The sequence below is a fragment of the Sparassis crispa genome, assembly GCF_003851025.1.
Source record: "Sparassis crispa DNA, contig_000002F, whole genome shotgun sequence".
Lineage (NCBI taxonomy): Eukaryota > Fungi > Basidiomycota > Agaricomycetes > Polyporales > Sparassidaceae > Sparassis > Sparassis crispa.
In genome coordinates this window covers 3,743,809-3,763,567 of record NW_020939749.1, presented here as the reverse complement: position 1 = coordinate 3,763,567, position 19,759 = coordinate 3,743,809, and the positions used below count along the sequence as shown (strand labels likewise).

General features: G+C 50.4%; 5 protein-coding genes across 5 annotated transcripts; 3 read left to right on the top strand and 2 right to left on the bottom strand.

The window, feature by feature from the left end:
- Positions 1-313: 313 nt before the first annotated feature.
- Positions 314-2,492, bottom strand: SCP_0312790 (Multifunctional cytochrome P450 monooxygenase af510; the record flags this gene model as incomplete). Its single annotated transcript, XM_027756662.1, has 13 exons — positions 314-392; positions 458-601; positions 659-775; positions 830-911; positions 968-990; positions 1,045-1,211; positions 1,263-1,276; positions 1,327-1,447; positions 1,498-1,616; positions 1,670-1,815; positions 1,875-2,063; positions 2,116-2,245; positions 2,306-2,492. The coding sequence occupies 13 exons, from the start codon at positions 2,490-2,492 to the stop codon at positions 314-316; spliced, it is 1,518 nt and encodes a 505-aa protein (XP_027612463.1).
- Positions 2,493-5,830: 3,338 nt separating this feature from the next.
- SCP_0312780 (hypothetical protein) lies at positions 5,831-8,821 on the top strand (the record flags this gene model as incomplete). Its single annotated transcript, XM_027756661.1, has 10 exons — positions 5,831-6,484; positions 6,542-6,712; positions 6,766-6,888; positions 6,945-7,079; positions 7,136-7,614; positions 7,667-7,790; positions 7,846-8,000; positions 8,058-8,517; positions 8,571-8,752; positions 8,806-8,821. The coding sequence occupies 10 exons, from the start codon at positions 5,831-5,833 to the stop codon at positions 8,819-8,821; spliced, it is 2,499 nt and encodes an 832-aa protein (XP_027612462.1).
- Positions 8,822-9,914: 1,093 nt separating this feature from the next.
- On the top strand, positions 9,915-12,634 carry SCP_0312770 (predicted protein; the record flags this gene model as incomplete). The annotated part of the gene is made up of 16 exons (XM_027756660.1): positions 9,915-10,109; positions 10,165-10,633; positions 10,689-10,713; positions 10,767-10,850; positions 10,911-11,004; positions 11,059-11,141; positions 11,190-11,228; positions 11,287-11,316; positions 11,370-11,493; positions 11,552-11,626; positions 11,687-11,780; positions 11,836-11,910; positions 11,965-11,997; positions 12,057-12,295; positions 12,363-12,500; positions 12,575-12,634. The coding sequence occupies 16 exons, from the start codon at positions 9,915-9,917 to the stop codon at positions 12,632-12,634; spliced, it is 1,857 nt and encodes a 618-aa protein (XP_027612461.1).
- Positions 12,635-13,743: 1,109 nt separating this feature from the next.
- On the top strand, positions 13,744-15,492 carry SCP_0312760 (hypothetical protein; the record flags this gene model as incomplete). Its single annotated transcript, XM_027756659.1, has 10 exons — positions 13,744-13,840; positions 13,899-14,022; positions 14,083-14,102; positions 14,156-14,272; positions 14,326-14,445; positions 14,499-14,583; positions 14,638-14,736; positions 14,789-14,894; positions 14,945-15,373; positions 15,424-15,492. The coding sequence occupies 10 exons, from the start codon at positions 13,744-13,746 to the stop codon at positions 15,490-15,492; spliced, it is 1,266 nt and encodes a 421-aa protein (XP_027612460.1).
- An 855-nt stretch (positions 15,493-16,347) lies between these two features.
- On the bottom strand, positions 16,348-16,560 carry SCP_0312750 (hypothetical protein; the record flags this gene model as incomplete). Its single annotated transcript, XM_027756658.1, has 1 exon — positions 16,348-16,560. One exon carries the CDS (start codon positions 16,558-16,560, stop codon positions 16,348-16,350), a length of 213 nt encoding a protein of 70 aa, XP_027612459.1.
- Positions 16,561-19,759: the final 3,199 nt, after the last annotated feature.

Here is a 19,759-nt window from a genome sequence, read left to right as displayed (position 1 = left end):
CACGTAACTTCTCTACGCCCAGTCAGGCCGCATAGGCCATCCAATCAGTAATTCAAAGGATTTGTAGGTGTACCAGCTTTTAGTACAAGAAGACATCTAGTACGGCACATGGACCGTGTTGTACAACAGGACATCGGGTACAACAGTAGTACAACAGTAGACATCGCGTACAACAATGAGGAGATCACGTACAACAGCTGGTGCATACAACAAGATGGATAGCATACAACAATACCAATTCCGCGACAACGATAGCCCAGCTACAGCGGCGCTTGTACATGATGGTCGTCATGTCGTCATTCTCGTGAAGCGTTCATTCGTCGGCCTGCAGGGCCAAAGCCTCAGCCTTTGCTGACCTGGGCTTGATGATACAGTCAAATGGCTCTGGCGTGCTGGCAGGTGTACATGCACAGTCAGTGGGGATGCCGCGACCATGATGCACTAGTGTATCACGAACCTAGTGACGTTCGGCGTAAACGCCGGCTCCGGGATGATTTCCTTACCGTCCTTGTCAAGAGTATAGCCGACAGTGAAGGTGGCCAGGAAATTCGCGATGAAGATCCACATGCTGTTTGCTGCGAAGTCGGACCCTGCGCAACGCCTAAAATACCATCGCCACTTCAGAAGCAGGAGATCATACACTGAGGGAGAAGCATACCTTCGTCCAAAGCCAAAGGAAGCGACCCGATGCGTCTCCCCATATCCTTGAGGCTCGGGCAGGAATCGTTCTGGATAGAATCTATCAGGATCTCTGTAACCTTCGCGATTCATCGCTCTGCAACAGGGATGAGTCCACATCACTGAGTTCAGCGAATTAAGAGACACTTACCGGGTATTGGGAATCACATAAGTTCCTTTCGGAATGAACATCCCGTTGTAAACATCGTCCTCCATGGATCGGTGAGGGACCCCTGGAAAAAGACACATCATTATCAGCCATATTTAGATAGACGTCAAATATGCGAACCTAGAGGAATGACGGGATGCCACCTGTGAACTTGATGTCAGCGCCTGCCACAACTTTTCGGAGAGATGTGCACTTGCCTAAGCGTCTCCTGGATCATACAGTCTACGTAGGGCAGGCTGTCACGGTCGCTGAAATCCGGAAGGCGGTTGGTACCGACGACACGGTCGATTTCTTCCTGTGCCTTTCGCTGCGTCTCCGGGAATAATAATATCGCATAGAGGAAGGTGCGAATACCCGAAGTCACCTGCAAAAATGTCAGCAAAGCGTGCAGACCGGCGCATCTCATTTCTCTAACCGTGTCAACGCCACCTACGACAAGGTCGTCAGAACATCAGATAAACGCAGATGAGTCGATTGACCTATGTAGAGACTGGCTCCAAGAGATTTGATGTCATTAAGCTCTTCTTCAGAGTCGACCCCTTCGCGGTGCACGCGTTCCAGGTGTGCTGATGTGAATGACGGCACGGCAGTTCCAGCAGCCTGATATATCGCGTCAGAGATCGTCCGACAGTCTGTAGAACTCAACGTGCCATCTGCTTCTGCACCATCTGGAAGGGGTTGTTGACGAGCTTCGAGATCAACGGTCGGTACTTGTGGGCAGGTCCAGTCAACGACGACGCTCCGGGCAGCCAATAGGGCACATAACGCACTACAAACAACGCAGTCAGTAGGGGTAGCCAGATGTTCAAGCAGAACACGTACAAATGGGCAAGATATCAACTGGTGCTGCACCAATGTTCACCGCCTCCAGACTATCCAAGGCCTCCTTGGCAATTTGGACAAACTCATCGTCATCTGAACGAACTCGATGTCCATACGCAATATCCATGATAGATGCAGTGGCGAATCTGCGATGAAGGATCTCATATCTCGCCAAGCAAAATTGAGATGTGACGGATATACATACCGTCGAATCGCCCAATCAAATTCCGCTGGGCGAGCCAAAATATTCTTCAACATGAGGTGGGTCTCACGGATATGGAGGGGATAATAATCAGGTAGCTTCTTGATGTTAAGATACTCCTGCATCAACTTGCGATGCCTCCGCCATTTGTGGCCATATTCCAACAGCGTCAAAGCCCAGTCCCACCCCATACTACACACCATAAAATCAATGATGCACGAATTCACAACAAACTGTAACTTACAGCTCGAGCGACGGACTCCTCGGGCGGTCACTGTAGTTTGCACTCCTCCCCTCCAATAGATCCGTTGCAATTTTGAAGGAACTGACCACCAACAGCGATTGCCCGAGAACGTTCAAGTAGAACATATCGCCTGCGAAACGCAAGGTTAATCAACATGTGCGAGATCAGCTATGACTTGGGTGTGAATCACCGTACTCCGCTGCCCACTTCTGGAATATTTCGCAGTGGTGGATTGGTGGCAGCTTTCGCAGATGTCCGATCAGTGGATCAGCAGGGGGGCCGGGTGGTAGAGGCACGGTGCGCTTTGGTCGGCGCAAAACGAGTACAACAGCAGCAACGAGCAGAACAGCCGTCACACAAAAATTCAAAAGCTCCATCGCGTAGAATCGACCGACGTTAACACCGAGTCTTAGAAGACGAACACCGTCGGTGGGTCACATTTTCACCCTTGAAATCCATCGAGCATTTGTAGGCTCGCAGCGCGCAACGAGGCGATAATCCACCGAGTACTGGGGAACTGGAGACATCAAGTGGTTCGATCTCAAACACGAACGGAGATTAGCCTATGGTCATCAACTGATGAATAGTACGTACACAGGATAGACCTTTCGATAAGGAAACACACCAGGCTAGTATGCAATTTGATTACGGCGGAACCGCATCCCGGGTACGTTTCACGCAACCTCGATATACGCAATGCACAGGTCTATGGCTAGTCAGTGCCCCCCATTTGAAGGCGCAGATGGCAAGATCATAAGCATCTCAACGAACGTGAATAGTATCGGATCGCCTTCTTGTCTTAGCCTGAACGGGGGAGATTAGCATAACATGATCTACACTTCCACGTACAAAGGCAAGCAGTACTTACTACGGTAATCAGCAGCGACGCTGTGAGTACGGCTAAGGGTGTCTCTCGACCATCGGATAACTAACTTTGAGGACTTTTCAGGTGCCTTGGAGACCCCAGCCTCGTGAAATCGCAGAAGAGTCGCGATGTCTGCGATGTCTGGCACAGAAACTGTCGCCGTTCACATATTCGATATGACTCAACGGCGTCGACGATGTCGAACAGCGAATCTTCTTGAAAATCATTGGGAACCGACATGCAAGGCAAACGCGAGGCATGTACACAATCTATACCATGAGGAGAAAATCGATCAGTTGGACTGAAGTCAATGTCTCGGGTAAATTTGGATATTCTGCAGACACACCTTATGGCGTCTAGTTTGGTGATGCAGGTATGCGATAGACTCACGCATGATATAGGTACCGGCGTAGCTCTATTCAAAGTGGAGGCGAGGCAGCCTCAAGGCAACAGCGCGGCAATCGCGTGCACTGCACGATGAAGTCACATGACTAACGCGGTCAGATGCTTGAGCGCTTATTTGACGCGCCTGCGGACACTGGCAAGGTTCCGAGGCCGTTGTCTGCAAGAGTCGCAAGCCCCGTGAGAGAATGTACTGGGCGACAGCTGAAGGCAAGCTACTCTCGTTGAGTCCAAGTTATGTAAGCAGTAGTATTTGACATCGTCCTTGTATTGGCGAGGAGAGCTGATGCGTTCTCCCAGGTGGAAATGTACAAGGCTTGGGGTGCTGACTATCATAACAGGTTCAGCGGGTTCGGAAAAGTTGTGGGTGATGACCAAAGCGCCTGGATCACTGTAGCCATATATGTCGTGAAAGAGATGTGTATACCATTTCCGCTGCGACTAGTCAGGCGAAGCTCTTGATGAAGGTTCATTCAGAAACTCGGATGGACACTAGGGCAATACAAGTTGCAGGCAGCCTTTGCTACCCCTTAGGCCTCAACCGGAGCATTGCTCTTCGAATGCGCCAGAGGATGTGGCATCTTCTTCAAACGCTTCCATCTGGATAGCAGAACCAGAGCGTCTCATCAGCTGGCTCAATGCGAACAGGGGCAGTGATGCGACATGCTAGCACATACCAGGTGCACGCGAGTCGACGGACTTAACAAACCGATACTGAAGCAATGAGTATTAGTTCCAGCGCATTGTTGTTACAGTTCATGCACATGTATCGGCCATACGTCAAGCACCGGAATCATGGGGACACGTGGAGGCATGTCAGATCACTGCTTGGCACCAGGTTTCTGCACTGAATATGACATGACTTGGATGGCAGTGCGGGAAGTCAGTAGGTAGCCAGGAGGTGAAAATTGGAGTCTCATTGAAGACGTGTAATCAGGACTAGTTACAGTGCTGTTGAACGTCGTTTCCTCCTGTCGTACATCTAGCCACTTCCAGCACCAACTTACGTGATACTGATCTTGGCGTGAGCAGGTGTCCCTCGAGTATCAACTGCAGATCATGGAGTTGCATGCTTGACGAATTACTTCGCGCTCAAAAGTTGAGCCGCATACGCCGAAAGGCTTCCAGTGGACGGCTGAAGTGTTGTTCGGCGAAGAGTAAGGAGAAAAAATAGGAACTCGACAGCTGCCATGGAGGAGGATCGACGAGAAGTTTGACTAAACTGTCAATTTACAGGTTTCGCTGTAACTGGCGCATAAGTACAGCCGCACCAGATCGGCAGTCTTCGCTGAAAGCGACGTTTCAATCGGGAGCGACCCAACATCTTTAGCGCCCAATTTGGTAAGGTTGCTCACGTGAACGTCTGGTTACGAGACTAGCACTGCGACAGTGCGAGGATAAATCAGATTGCACTGGATGCAATTTCCAATAAATTGGCGGGAGTACATGAATATTATTTGAAAGATAGAGTGAATAAATTTAGTGTAAGTGGCACAGCTTACAAGAGACTTATCTGAAAGTTATTTGAAACCTATTTTAAAGTAGAAATAACTTCATAATAAGTTTTTCATTTCTAGGATAACTTTCAGATAAGTCTCTCCTAAGCAGTGCAACTTACACTGAATTTATTCACTCTACTTTTCAAATAACTTTTGCATAGTCTCCCCAACTCATTGGAAATTGCATCCAGTGTTGTGTACAAGCAGGAATTCAAGAGGCAGAGGTGTTCGCGAGTTATTTTTAAATTCCTAATTTAAAGTCAATGTTATGGTACAAATCCGCACTTCCGCTCGACTTCCACTCTCGCTAAGTATCGTCTATAGCGATTCGCATTAATATTTGGTTTCTTCTATCTGTGAGGCTGCGTACCCTGAGACGTAGCGACTAAAAAAGTCGACGTGTAGTCGATGAAAACTTGCTGGCAGGCGGTTGGTCTGTACATTTGTGAAGTGATTGCGTCGGCTCGTCCAGCTAATTTTCGGAGCTCTCACCTATGTTTGACCAGGTTGGCTCCAGTAGAACGGTGAAGTTCCAACGATAATCCATGTCGTCACAGTAGTTCGGTGCCGTGGTTCGCAATCGAAATTTGCATCCACGAGTCTCATGACCGTGACGCGAGGTGACGATCAATCCGAGTCTTCCAGACAGTTCCGGGTACGCAACTTGGTTTCAAGAGGAAACGAAGATTCCGAAGATGTGTACACTCTTGATGTAGTGACACATTGATGCTCTGAACGGGATCGAATGACATCAAGGTGGAGCTGGGCATATCCTGGGCGGACAGGGTATGTACCAGATGGATACGGACCCACATTCTAAGTGGCCTATGACGTGCGCTGCTCCTATACACAGAGCCCAGGCGCCCTAGCCCACTCACGATGACGCTGCGCCCACGCCCACCCTATATAACATTTCCAACCCGTTGCTTTCAATCCCCACAATTCTATCATGTCTTTTCCGCAGACTAAGAAAGATATCAGCGATCGTCCCGCTGCCTGCTCCGTAGTCGAGCCTGTCGACAAGCAGGCACAGGCTGCTGACGTCGACCGCAAATTCCGTTTCTATGACTTCGTCACTGCTTTGCGCCAGTCTCGCATGCCTACTAACCCGCAGATCGAGAACCTCCTGTCCTATTCGCTCGAGCACTCGCCCGTCCCCATCGACCAGCTCTCACCCGCCGGCCAGACACTCATTCGCGACGCCCGCGAGGTCATCAACACCCTCCGCCAGATTATTGAGGAGAAGAACGCGGACGAGGTGCTCCAGAACTTCGTCTGGCACACTCGCGACGTGGACGCCGATCGCGCGAAGAAAGACCCCAACGAGGTGCTTCCCGTCGGGCAGGACAAGGCGCGCTCCGACGCTCAGCAGGCAACCCAACACCTGCGCACTCTCCTTTCTCTCGTCCTCACTAATTCCGAGGTCCGCAAGTTGATCTCTGACTTCGCTGTCATTGGCCGCAACTTGCTCGCCCGTGGCGCCGTCAAGATTGCAGAGCAAACTCGTCCCGACCAGGAGCGTCTGCGCCAGGTTGACGAGCCTGGTCTCGACAACCGTTTCTTCTCTGAGGGCGAGCACGAGGTCGGCCTTAATGAGACACCGGTACGCTGTCTCTCCTGTCTTCGTATGTAGGTGTTTGATAATTATCCTCCCATATAGATCCCCGGAGCTCGCATCCCGGGAACCGATATTCGCATCTCGCAACATCCTGGTGAAGAAGTTGGCCAAGGTGCGAAGATCCAGCGTGATGAGACGGGCAAGGCCATGAGTGGCGCTGAAGCCATGGGTCAGGCTTCTCAGAGAAAGGAAGAAATAACGGAGCGGACAATGGTTGGTCTCATTTTTTTCTATTCGTAGCATCTCGTTCTCACTAGCCGCATCAGAGCGAAGCCCAGAGTCACGAAGAATATATTCAGCGGGATGTAGTTGATGTTCCTGAAAACTCAGAGGAGACTGCATCTCAAAGCAAGAAGGAGAGTTTGCAGGGCAAGATGACGGGCATGAAGGTGCCATAACTCTCCTCCCATTCATCCCGATGAAGCTGAACGAGCACGATCATCAGGACTCCATTACTGGCCGTGTACCTCAGGAGCACAAAGACCGCGCGAACGAGCATGTAACTCGTGTGAAGAATTTCCTCTCAGATGAATACTTCCCTAAAGAACGTCGTGAGCAGCTCATTTTCCGCGGTAAGAAGGTAATTTCACGCTGTACACTGCAAGGCGTCTTCAGCTCACGTTCGTGTCTGCGCAGGTCATCGTCGAGTGCCAGAGCCATGAAGACTACCAGGGGTCCATCCGTTGGCTGCTCGACACCCTTGAGGAGTACTCGACGCATGGACGCACTATCGCGGGGCACGGCAAGGACTCGTACCAGCAGCTGACTTCCGACCCGTCCCTGCAGCAGTCTACTCGCGAATTGCGTACTCTGCTCGAGCGTTTTGCCAACGGCATGAGCCTCGACGTGATTGGCGACGCGATGCATGTCCTGTACGAGGAGGCGCAGCGAGATGAACAGCTCCGCCACTGGTTCCATGACCTCGATGCGTACATCCGTGAGGTCCTGTTGCAGCCCGGGTATGTGCTCGACGAGCAGTGCAACGAGCAGGCGAGCGAGCTCCAGGAAAATGGCCGCCGCTTCTACGACGAGAGGTATAAGGGGCACTTCGACAACCTTTTTAATGCCTTGACGGATTGGTTTGGTGCAATCGCTCAGGACCCGCTTAACAAGCGGTAACTATCCATATCTTCTAGAAACCCTTTCTTCATTGACGATGGCTCTTAGTTTTGGCAATGATTGCGCCCGCTTGAGCAAGGATCTTCTGTTCGACATTGAGGGCAGTATCAAGTACAAGCCCGAGCTCTGGAGCGACATCAAGCAGGTCATTTTCCCAAGCCTCATCGCAAACGTAGGTCTCATTCTCCCTTTCACGTGCACTTGACTTGATAGCTGCCGACATGCAGATTGGGTATCTCCCCATTCCGCGCATCGAATACACGGACGATACGCTCGACCTCGTTCTGGAGAACCTCGCTCTTTCCGGACGCAACCTGCTCCCCAATGTGGTCAGCTTGGAAACACGTAACTTCCTGAAGTTCAGCCCGTACAACACCCTCAGGCAAGTGCCTCGGACCGCTCCCCAGGCTGCGTGCTGAGTCTTGGCGGACACACACAGGGACGAAAGTCACCATGAGCTTACGCTCACCCTCGCGCAGATCCAAGCAGATATGCGTGATATCGCCTTCTACTATCGCAAGAAGACCGGCATGCCGAAGGTGACCGACTCCGGCCTCGCCGACGTCCTCCTCGGCGGCAGTGGCCTTACGGTAACCGCGCACATCATATCTTCTGACCTCGACCGCTCGTCCGTGTTTAAGATCAAGAACGTGCAGGTGCACATGGACACACTAAAGTTCTCCATCCGCGACTCGAAGCACGACACGCTGTACAAGGCCCTCCACCCGCTCGTGCAGGGTCTTGTCAAGAAGCAGCTGCAAAAAGTCATTGGCGGTGCGGTGCAGACTGCGCTGGAATATCTCGACGGAGAGCTTGTCACTGTGCGCGACCAGATGGCTGAGACAATGGCTGAGACAACGGCGAGCGAGGAGCGTAGCCGGACTCAAGTGTTGCAGGAGGTGAGTGGCATTCCCTCTCAATCATCGCCTCGCATTATTGACACGTCCTTAAGCAACTATTCGCAAAGAAGGACAAGACAGAGGAGAAGGCAGACACTAAGGGCAGCCAGTTTAAAGTCGTTACTCAGCGCGGCGACGAGCTCCTCCCGCAAGTGGGCCGTCCCGAGGGTTGGGTCAACCGTGCGCTGGAACAAACCCAGTCTGCCTCGAAGGGCGAAGAGTGGAGAAGCGAAGCGTAAGTCTGTGCGGTGTTTATTGTTGACGATCGCTCATAATACCGTCCAACAGCTTTAATATGTTGTAATGCTATGCGTACCTAGCGCTGAAGTCACCACGAATGCTATGTATTTGTACGAACGAAATTGCAACAACTCTGCATGAAAACACGACACTGCTCTATAAATCAGATCGTGTGCTGTGGTATGTATGTTACAGACACAAATCAGTACTGCGATCTTGCGCATGAAATCATATCCATGCAGCCGACCATACCTTGAACTATATCCATCCTGGTAAGCCTTTATGAAACGCGCACGTGAAGCACATGTTGATGCCTTAAGTTTCACCGTTTCCGCGATGAATTCGACGAAGTTGGTGGGTGGCACGCTGCAGGAGGTTCTGCCAGAAATACGTTGACCTGACAATGACAATGACCATATGTTACCTGCTAATATTGTAGGCCTAGGGAGATTGGACTTGACGGAGGGTCAAACTGCCTTTGGGAGACCATGATTGACACGCAATTGTTCGCTGACGCCTCGGGTGCGAGTTGATGATGTCGAGGACCTGCGACGGGATTATACTGCCTCGGTCCGGTCAATTGGCAACCCCCAACATACGACGGGGCTTACCTGAGAAGAGAAGACTCGTAGGACACGTCTGACACTGCCAGGAGCGGCGATGTTCACGAACGTTCGTGGGGGTGTCAATTGTCATAAGGTGGTAGTGGCAAAGCTCTGAAAGAACTGCAACTTGATTTCCTGAGCTAGCATATATGACTTAGTATGATCAGTATAAACAACCAATCGCCAACCATTCGTCCACGGAACAAGGTCTAGTTTTGAACGAGGCCCAGACTGAGTGGAAGATGAGGGTCATGATCACGCTACATACTGACCGCCGGCAGCCCTGGGCGACGGGTAGCCCTGGTTGTACTTTTCCTATAACCACCTACCGTCTTACCCACGCGCAATATTGGAACATTGACACGGCTGCGGATTTTGGAAGAACTCCATGAACGTTTTATCCGAATCATGTCGTCGACTTGTCATCGTTGTCAGGAACAGACGTTCTGACAACTCAGAGACGCTCTGCCACCGCCTCGCTATACCAGTCGCTAGCCCTCAGATCCAGCCACTCCTTTCGAAGTTCTGAGGACTTGTGCAACGGCGGCGAACATGCGGCTCGCTGTGACTCTGCTGTTGCTACCGTCGCTGGCGGCGTGTGGGCTTTTAGAAGAGATCGAGCGAGGAATCAAGAAGATGGTAGACTGCGCCTCCTGCTATTCCATGCTGCCCACATTCCAAGCTGTCGCTCTTCTTGGCGATAGGGCTTTCGTCAACACCATTACCACCGCCTGCAACGACCTCCGAGTAAGCACATTCTGCTGTTGGTCGCACAGACGGCGTATCTGAGCAATGTTCTTAGATTGAGGATCGCGACGTCTGCGAGGGTGCTATCGCAACTCAAGGCCCCATCCTCGCTCATGACCTTCGGCACTTCTCATTGAGAAGCCAGACTGCCACCAAGTTCTGCGAGGCTGTATTCGGGCTCTGTCAGTCGCCACCGATCAACGAGTACATTGTTCCGTTTCCGAAGCCTGCGCCGAGCACTCCGAAGGTGTTCAAGTCCTCCGGAAGACCACCCGTTCAAGTCGTTCATGTCAGCGATGTGCATATAGACAGGCAATACACGGTGGGCGCCGAGGCGAACTGTACAAAGCCGATCTGCTGCCGGAATTTTGACGACGCAGGCCCTCACATCAAAGTACACGCAGCGCCACACGGAAACAGACACTGCGACTCCCCCGTCCTTCTCACCGACTCGATGCTCGCAGCGGTCAAAGCGTTTGCCCCAGAGGCACGCTTCTCAATCTTTACTGGAGACGTGGTAGATCGTAAGCCCACGCGCATTGTGTGTGAATCGTCTCGACTCTGAGATGCCTATGACAGATGCGGTCTGGGAAGTGAACGAGGAGTGAGTTGCAGGATGGACACGTCGCTTGTGTCCCCTGCTGATCCTTGCCGCAGCGGTGTCTCCAAGGACATGCAAGCTTTCAGTGAGCAGTGGGCGGAGAAGCTGGAGGGACCACTATTCCCCGCCCTCGGAAATCAGTGCGTGCAAGCCCTCTTCTGCAGACTTGTCAGTCGGACTCATGCTGTCGGTATTTGCAGCGAATCCGCACCTACGAACAGCTTCCCGCGCAACACGACAGATCACCCAATCAACTCGCAATGGGTGTTTGCCATACAGGAAGGCAGCTGGAGCGTACGCATTCCACTCGCTCCTTGAAGTCCCGGCCCCTGACTCTTCTCCTGTCAGCAATGGATTGGCCGCAAGGCAACTGCTCAGATCCGTCACAATTCCGGAAGCTATTCGACAATGGCGCCTGGTCTTAACCTGAAGTGCATCTGACCTGCATTGACGGAACTGCGTGCTGATGGCTGGTCTAGGATCATTTCTCTTAATACCGTGTACTGGTATAAGCAGAAGTAGGCTGCTTGCGTGACCTCGGGTGTTCCGGGACTGACCCATATTCATCGTTACTAGCTTCTGGCTGTACGACAGCAACGAGCATCAGTGAGCCCATTCCTTTTGGTGCTACGTGCTTGAGACTGGAAGGTCGTTTACAGACCGGACCCAAATGGTATCATCGCATACCTCGTGCAAGAGCTGCAAGAGGCCGAAGATGCAGGACAGCGTGCGTGGATTATCGCGCACATGCCCCCTGGCCGGGGAGATGTCATGCGCGACCAGGTGAACAAACTTTGTGTTTGCACCGGTCAACTCACAGTTCATCTCACTTCGTATTCAGTCGTACTACTTCGATCAGGTGATGCAGCGGTACAAGAACACGATTGCTGGTCAGTATTACGGTCACACGCACAAGGTTCGTTTCTCACTCCCTTGGCAAGTGGGGCGTGATATTAATATGTGTTCGTGCCGGAAGGACGAATTCGCCGTTGGGTATTCGAATTACAGCGATCTGACCGCGGGCAATGCAGTTAGTGTCGCGATGATAGGGCCCGCGCTCACCCCGATGAGTATGCTTGAGCCCACAGTTCCTGGATAAACAATGCTGAGCGTATGGCAATGCAGGTGGTAATCCTGCATTCAAGGTGTACGACATCGATGCAGACACGTTTGAGATCATAGATGCCAGAACTTACATGAGTAAGTGTCTAGGATCCATTTATACGTCGCGAGTTCTTACTTGGTACCCTTTAGGCAATATATCTGACCCATTCTATCAGCTCCACCGTGCGTTCAGTGTACTCCGGCGTGTTGGAACGTAGCTGACATATGTATCGGGCCTGCAGCGACGTGGGAGTTGTATTACAGCGCACGTGAGACATATGGTCCCCTTGTCCCCTCGCTCGGCGACCAATCACTCAGTCCCGCATTCTGGCACAACCTTACGGAAGTCTTCTATGCCAACGACACCGCCTTCCAGCACTATATCGCAGCGAAGAGCCGCGGAGCGGAGCACAAGCCATGCCGAGGGCAGTGCAAGAACGGCACACTGTGCGAGATGCGCACACTCAGAGCGGATATCTGTGTGAGTATCATCGAGCGGGTGACTTCTGCCTTGTGGAGATAGCATCGTTGATCGTGTTTCATCCTAGGGGTTCCAATCGGGCCCTGTGTTCCGGATCCCTGATCCTGGGGACCATCTCGAGGAGGCAGAGCACTATGACTCGTGCGAAGGCATTGGCATTGGCCACATCCTGAGGAAGATGAGAACGAAGGCTTCGTCGAGGATGGTACGTACCACTTCATACTGCTTCTCCCGTCGAGTGTCTCACAGGCTCCACTCACATGCGTATTTTCGCTGTAGGACGACTCATTGTCTTTGGACGTGGATGGCCATCCCAACCAGGCCATCTTTGACTTCTGAGTCATTATACCTGTGGCGGTTGGCTCTGAACAGTACATGGCCGCTCTTTCATACGTACCTTCATATCCCCTCGATAACAGTTTTGTAATGACAGGCTGCTGGATTGCCATGGACTAGCGGTTGTGTATGTATGGATGTACTTTCAATACACTGTGACACCATCTCGGAGACTACCGTGACCATACGTCAGGACTAAAATCTTGGTTGTCTATGTATTTGCATATGGTATCTGTTACATTGTACTCTTGGCAAGAATCGACGCATTTTAACAGTTAGATTAGACCTCAAGTTTGTCTACACCTGACCACCGTATCTCACAGTCCAAGGATCAGAAGCACCGGGGTACCCCGTGAAACTCTGAGGAGGGAACGGATAAGCACTCTGGCAATGCTGGCGGTGCGGAGAAGAAACCTGGCCACCGGACCATGACCGCATAGTAGCAATTCTGTCTGCGCCCTCTCTAGGTGAAATCGCTGGAATTATGATTCAAACTCGCAAGGACAAAACATCACTTAGCCATCGAATGAACAGGTCGGCGCCCGTGATAATCAGGATAGTTCATGGGCGGTGTTGTTGACAGCGATCATTTCCAGGAGCACGAGGAGCAAAGAGGCTTATTGAATCACCTTACTGGCAGGCTGAGACATGCTGATGTTTATCAGAAACAACGAACTTCACAAAAGCCGTATCAGACAAGAAGTCGAAGCCTGGGAATGCGCCTCGGGGAGCTTTCGCAGGCCTTCAGGTGACCTTTTTCCCAGAGACTCGAGCAGCATCAATTTCGGTGTTCCCCATTGCTCACGCATTCAGTGAGACAGAATGAGCGAGCACTGGTTGGTTCCAGGCGATGGTATGGGAGTACGGGGACTTAGTTTCCATATTTCGACTAGGTTGCCTTTCTGGATTGAAGATGCCTGTGTCAATCAATATTCCGCGAGCTTGGACCACCCACTTCGAGCGCTAGCCGCAGCGCGAAGTTCGCCGCGAACATTGTGCTCGCGGGAGAGAATTCACCTAAGAATAACAGATGTCTCACACCCTTATTGAGGTAGATCTCACTATGACTGTCTACACATATACAGCCCTCCGCACATTCTTCGTGAACCGCCATGAAGTCCATCCAAATCGCTCTCGATGTGGGTAGCCACAACATGCTTTTCCCTAGTACGGGAAAACAGGTTCTCAGTCTTATTATTCATTTCCTTGGTTCGTTATTTGTAATGCAGCCGTAACTGTGTCTTGTATTGAACGGAAACCCTCACAGGAGTCTCGATACTGTCGTTCCTCCTTGCCTTGAAATTCAGCCGTATACAGGACCTGACGTCGATATACGGACTCAGTCAGTTGAATGTGCCCAGGACTTTGATCCTTTTACTCTTTGTGGATTCGTAAGTGACAACATATTCGTTCAGAGAATTGGGCTCATACAATACCATTTGTTTCTCCAGATGGGCATTTCTGCTATCATGTCCGAGCTCCACATATTTAAGCGTTTTAATGCTTACATGACTTCGTTTCTAGCTGGCCTTCTTCTCCATGGTGTGGGTCTGGAACTCAGCGTCGGTGTGTGCGCCCTAGGTATATACATATGCATGGGATTCTACTGTGCATCGAAGATATTGATTTACCTGTTCCTCGGTACGGCTCACTCGATGTTCCACTTCGTGTGTCACCTGACGCTCGGGCTTCAGCTGAAAAGATCCATGTGGTATGGAGTCCTTCCAATCGCAAACGGTTCCAGTCGCCGATGTATATAGGCTGCTTTCTTGCCATATCCATATATGCAGCCGTTGTCATTCTCATTTTTATTGGTATGACGCAGTGTATCATACGATGCTTACGAGACTAACTTGCAATGTCTCAGAGCGCATCGCTTTCTTCAGATCGGATGGATCCTGTGTGACAGGTATCATGAAGCCGGGCTCCATCGCGCTTCTTGTTTACGACTTGCACGTATCTCTCATTTTTCTGTACCCACCTTTCTCATGTGGCAAACTTTACAGTCTGGTGAACATCCTCTTTACATCCCTCTTTTTGTGGCCTTTATTCCGAGCTCGTTTCCGCTCTGTCCGTGTGAAGTATATCGCGAAAAGAAATCTATGGTGAGTCGCGCTGTACCCACACTATGACATTCGAGCTAACTTAATGGATCAGGGCTGCAGTCGTCGCTCTATCCACATCTTGCATCAATATCATGGTACTTGTTATCATGCATGGGAAGCAACTTGGCTGGGTCTGTCTCGGCAGCTGCGGCACAGATGTGCGCATTTAGTTCTCCTTATGAGGTGCCCTTACTCAGTATCGACACAGATTGTTATCAACGCTATGGTGATGTACTGGGTGACATCTGGGAGAATCTCAAAGCCTGTGGAGATTATAGCCAACCAACCCGGAACCGAGAAGGACGGCGAACGTGAAAATACCGCCAGCCTAATGATCTTTGACTCACTGCATGACCATGAACCTGTGGTGGAGACTAACTCCACTCCTGACGTTCCTGACGATAAATCTACTGCTGTTAGCCTTAGTGCCGGTCCGCCGAGGAAGTTCTCACTGGCAGAGAGTATTCAGGGAGCGGCCGGGCAGGGATCTCCAGAGACTACTGATCGCGGGAATGCAAGGAGTTCGGTTGGACTGTCACTACATTCTCCTAATCACTCTGCGGGGCGATGTGCGCTCGAGGCGTTTGCTGCCTTCTTCAGAAGTGGGATCTCCCAAGGACAGGTGCAGGATGTGCAGGTAACGTTATGATCTCCGATTATTTGACCGGCTCTCAAGCAAGATTTCAGATTTCTGTCACTACAGAGTTGAGTGTGTCTAATAACGAAAGGTTCAACATTTCCTGTACCGACGCTTGACGGTTTCTTCAACTAGATGGACTGTATCGCGCCGCAGTGCGGGACATGTTGTACTTATTATAAATGCATGGGCAAGTTGGTTATTTAGGCGCCGTCGGTCTAGCGCCAGTTGCACTCATGTCCTTATACATCGTCAAATATCTCCATCAGGACGATACCCCTTCAATAAGCAGTGCTATGTTCATTGGTCTGATTCACTTGGCATATCCACAGATAAAACGGTGTACACTGCTTGGAGCCTACAGTCAATTGTACGTCGGTAAATTGACCATCAGATACACAATGCCAGCCTGGCATGCAGATAAGATGGTAGATATTGACCATACACACCAACTTTCATGACCACGTTGTCTGTGATACTGATCGCCAATGAATCGGCGACATCACGAAGCTCAGGTGGGTAGACACACAACGCACTAGTTTCTTGCTTTGGTGATCTTTTCCTGCAAGGTCAGGTGCAGCCCTTGTTTAGCGCATGTTCGGTCAACAGATAGTACTTTCTTTCCTCGAACAAAGCATATTGCGAGCGACACCATGGATGATCATTAAATAAATCCACGTTCCTACTGCACCTCAATCGCCGATCACAGAAATTTCCGTCTCGATCCATATTTTCGTTGCTAACACAGACCGCAAATAATACTCCTTACAACACTGATCCTTATCTGTGTTCCTCGCTCAGGTAAGAGATACATTGCCGCTTGCGCTCATCTATTCGCCGTTCGCAGGAAACTCCTGAGTGGCCACGATCTAAATCCAAGTAAGTAGAGGTCGCACATCGAGTTTCTATTTTAGTCTCACTTCTAGGATAATGCCTCTTCGCGCGTACCGGGGATGAGACCCTCATCCCCTCGCTCAAAAGCAATCGGTACCGTCTCTACCGCCGCAGCCATCGTCCTCTCGAGTGCTGAGAATGAGACCGCCGTCTCCGATGACATTGAGGGTGAGAGTACCGTCACCGCGATTCCTGGGAATGGGCTCACCATCACTGGGACCGGCAAGCGGTAGGGTGCACACGGTGGTGGCAAGGGTAATGATACACACGAGCGAAAAGAAGTTGGCGCGCATGGTGAAGGTCCTTGGGCAAGGAAAACTGGGGTCGTTTATGTGATTCTCCCTCATTATATACTAATTCCCCTTCCCCTCAGGGAACCTCAAAATGATCATCGGTCCTAAACAGGTGCAGAGGAGCTCCGCTGCCCGGGATTTGTTTCAGGCTGGTCAAACCATATCCCAAATCTGATGTCAAATTTAAGCAGATACGGACATTACGGGGCTTCCATAAACTCTTGACGTGCACCTTTTCTTCTCTGGCATGACATCCGGAATGCTTGCCGAAGCTGTTATTCCATACTCTGTTGATTCCTCGAACCCACAACCGATGGCTACGTGCTCGCGTATGCACCCCAGAAGGACGATGGATGCGTAAGGAGAATGAGAATTTTTTGTCCTTCCCATGCAGCACAGAATCAGCTACAGGCGAGACAGAAAAAAATGGGACTATCTGCGTACCTCCTCCCCTCTTTTTTGCATCTCGGCCGCGGCAGCACCATTAACAGGAAGAAGGTTCGGGGTTGCACAAGCATATGGCAGGATTCCATGATTGAGACTTTCGGTCCTGAACAGGTGAAGAAGGGTTCCGCTGCTCGGGTTTTGTTTCAGGCTGGTCAAACCATACCACAAATCTGATGTCAAATTCACGCAGATACCACGGACATTACACGACTTCCATGAAACCTTGTTGTGCACCTTTTCTTCTCTGGCATGGCATCTGGTTCTCGGAACGCTTGCCGAAGATGTTATTCCATGCTCTGCTGAGATGAGGAGACACTATCTGGTCTGACCCAAGCAAATACTCCTCCATAGAGTTCACGAGTTATAAGAACAGGCTACCAGTGTTCTTACGCCCCCGTTGCAATTGTACCAGGTGCGTTAAAGTGTATGATGTCATGCCCCTCGACTCGAGTCTCCTGGCGCTACTCCTGCCACAGCATCATCATGTGCTCACACATGTTTCATACCTTCAATGATGTGCTGAATGAGGAGAGCCAAAGGATGCACAGAGTCCACATTAACAGTCAGAGCTGAAGGCCGCCGAACGTCGCCTCGTCGCGATCCGAATCTCACATGGGATGGCCCTGTCGCTAGCAATGAGTACATATCGTTTGAGTTTCTACCGTGCGATCCGTGCTTATCTACGTACTGTCCGTGGGGCATTCATCTAACTTGCGCTTCGTAAGAGTGCCAGTGTAGATTCGCTGGTGCTTGTATATTCGTCCAAGATCTGTACTTCAAGAATCAAGTCACATTCGTGCTGCATGACACACAGCACGTAGATCACCGCCCGTATTCAATAGTCTCCCATTTAAAGGCCGTAGTGCAGCTACTCAGCTTCGGCCTTCGACTTTGGTACCGCAGGATATCTGCGGTTATTCGACAGTTACTCCAATTGAGTAGCTGATGATCCAGACAGCGACTTGCACCGGTATCGTTATCGCTGATCACTCATGTATACCCTCAATCCTGGACCCGGAACGCCGCACCGCATGGACTATGTTGCTGTCCCGTTGTAGATTAAACACAAGCCATATGTCCTTTGCTTTCCTCTATAGCATGCTGATATGAATTGCAAGGAGAAATCGACCTCACGTCCCCGCATGCCCACTGCAAGTAATAACAACAACAGGCGGGCGGCGGGGGATTTCTAAACCACTACTTGAATAAGGATTGAGGTTCACTCGCCAGGGAACCGCAGAGGGTGCGCGATATTTGCCAGTGCCTTGTCGACCTCGATCCGAGCTCGGGAGTCACTTGGTGTGTCGCTGGGGGAGGGAAGTAGACAAATCACAACCCTCCATGAGTGTTCTCCCGAAAATCACCTTTTGTCCGAGTACATCCCATAACATATTCGTGTGGTCCAAAGCACTGACACTGGAGGCAAAAGTGGATGTTCTGCCTTGGAACAGTGTCTGAACATCCAAGGAACAGATTACGTTTTTGGACATGTCACATGTTCTGAACATGGTAAGGAACATCTAATATGTCTCGCACAATGTTCCATTGGAGAGCATGCTGGAGACATGTTGCATGTACCATTCTGGAACATATAATATGTCTCACACAATGTCTCATTGGAGAATGTCCTGCAGACTTGCTGCATGTTTCATTCTGGAACATTTATCATTTTGCTACTATATTCTGGGCTTGTCTCTTGGTGCAATATGCTTTGTATAATAAGGATTTCCCATGGCCAAACACATTACATTTCTGGCCGCCGTTAATCTTCAGAACATTGTGAGAAGATGTTAAGTGCTCCTACTCCAAACATACAAGATGTCCTGGGCACCAAGAACATTTGCAGTACATGTAAAATTTTAGTATGATTTTAGTATGTATCATACATGTACTGCAGATGTTTTTGGTGCCCAGGACATCTTGTATGTTTGGAGTAGGAGCACTTAACATCTTCTCACAATGTTCTGAAGATTAACGGCGGCCAGAAATGTAATGTGTTTGGCCATGGGAAATCCTTATTATACAAAGCATATTGCACCAAGAGACAAGCCCAGAATATAGTAGCAAAATGATAAATGTTCCAGAATGAAACATGCAGCAAGTCTGCAGGACATTCTCCAATGAGACATTGTGTGAGACATATTATATGTTCCAGAATGGTACATGCAACATGTCTCCAGCATGCTCTCCAATGGAACATTGTGCGAGACATATTAGATGTTCCTTACCATGTTCAGAACATGTGACATGTCCAAAAACGTAATCTGTTCCTTGGATGTTCAGACACTGTTCCAAGGCAGAACATCCACTTTTGCCCCCAGTGTGAATGACCTTCGCTGCATTTAGCTTGGGTATCCGAAATCTCCGGTCATCCATCAACCTGTACATCAATCGTCCTCCTTCCTTGCTACCGCCGGGGAACAGCGGCTCCTCCGGATGCAAGGCATTGCGAAGGATTGACGAGCAAAATACATACACCATGGAAAGCGATAAGTAGATACAATGTGGGTGCGTGCAAGAGCAAGCTACAAACAAGAGCTGAGACTAGTAGAGTCTGTCCGGGTCCGCGCCACGGACGCCATGCGTTGTACACGTACACGCAGTCGTACGTAAGAAAATAGTAATAAACAGGGGGGGACATCGGGTATACCTGACGCAAGACCGAACGAGTGATTGGAACGAGAACATGGAGAATTCGTCGGAATTCGTCCCAAGTCCAAAAGGGATAGCAAGTCGGTTATTCAGAAACGGT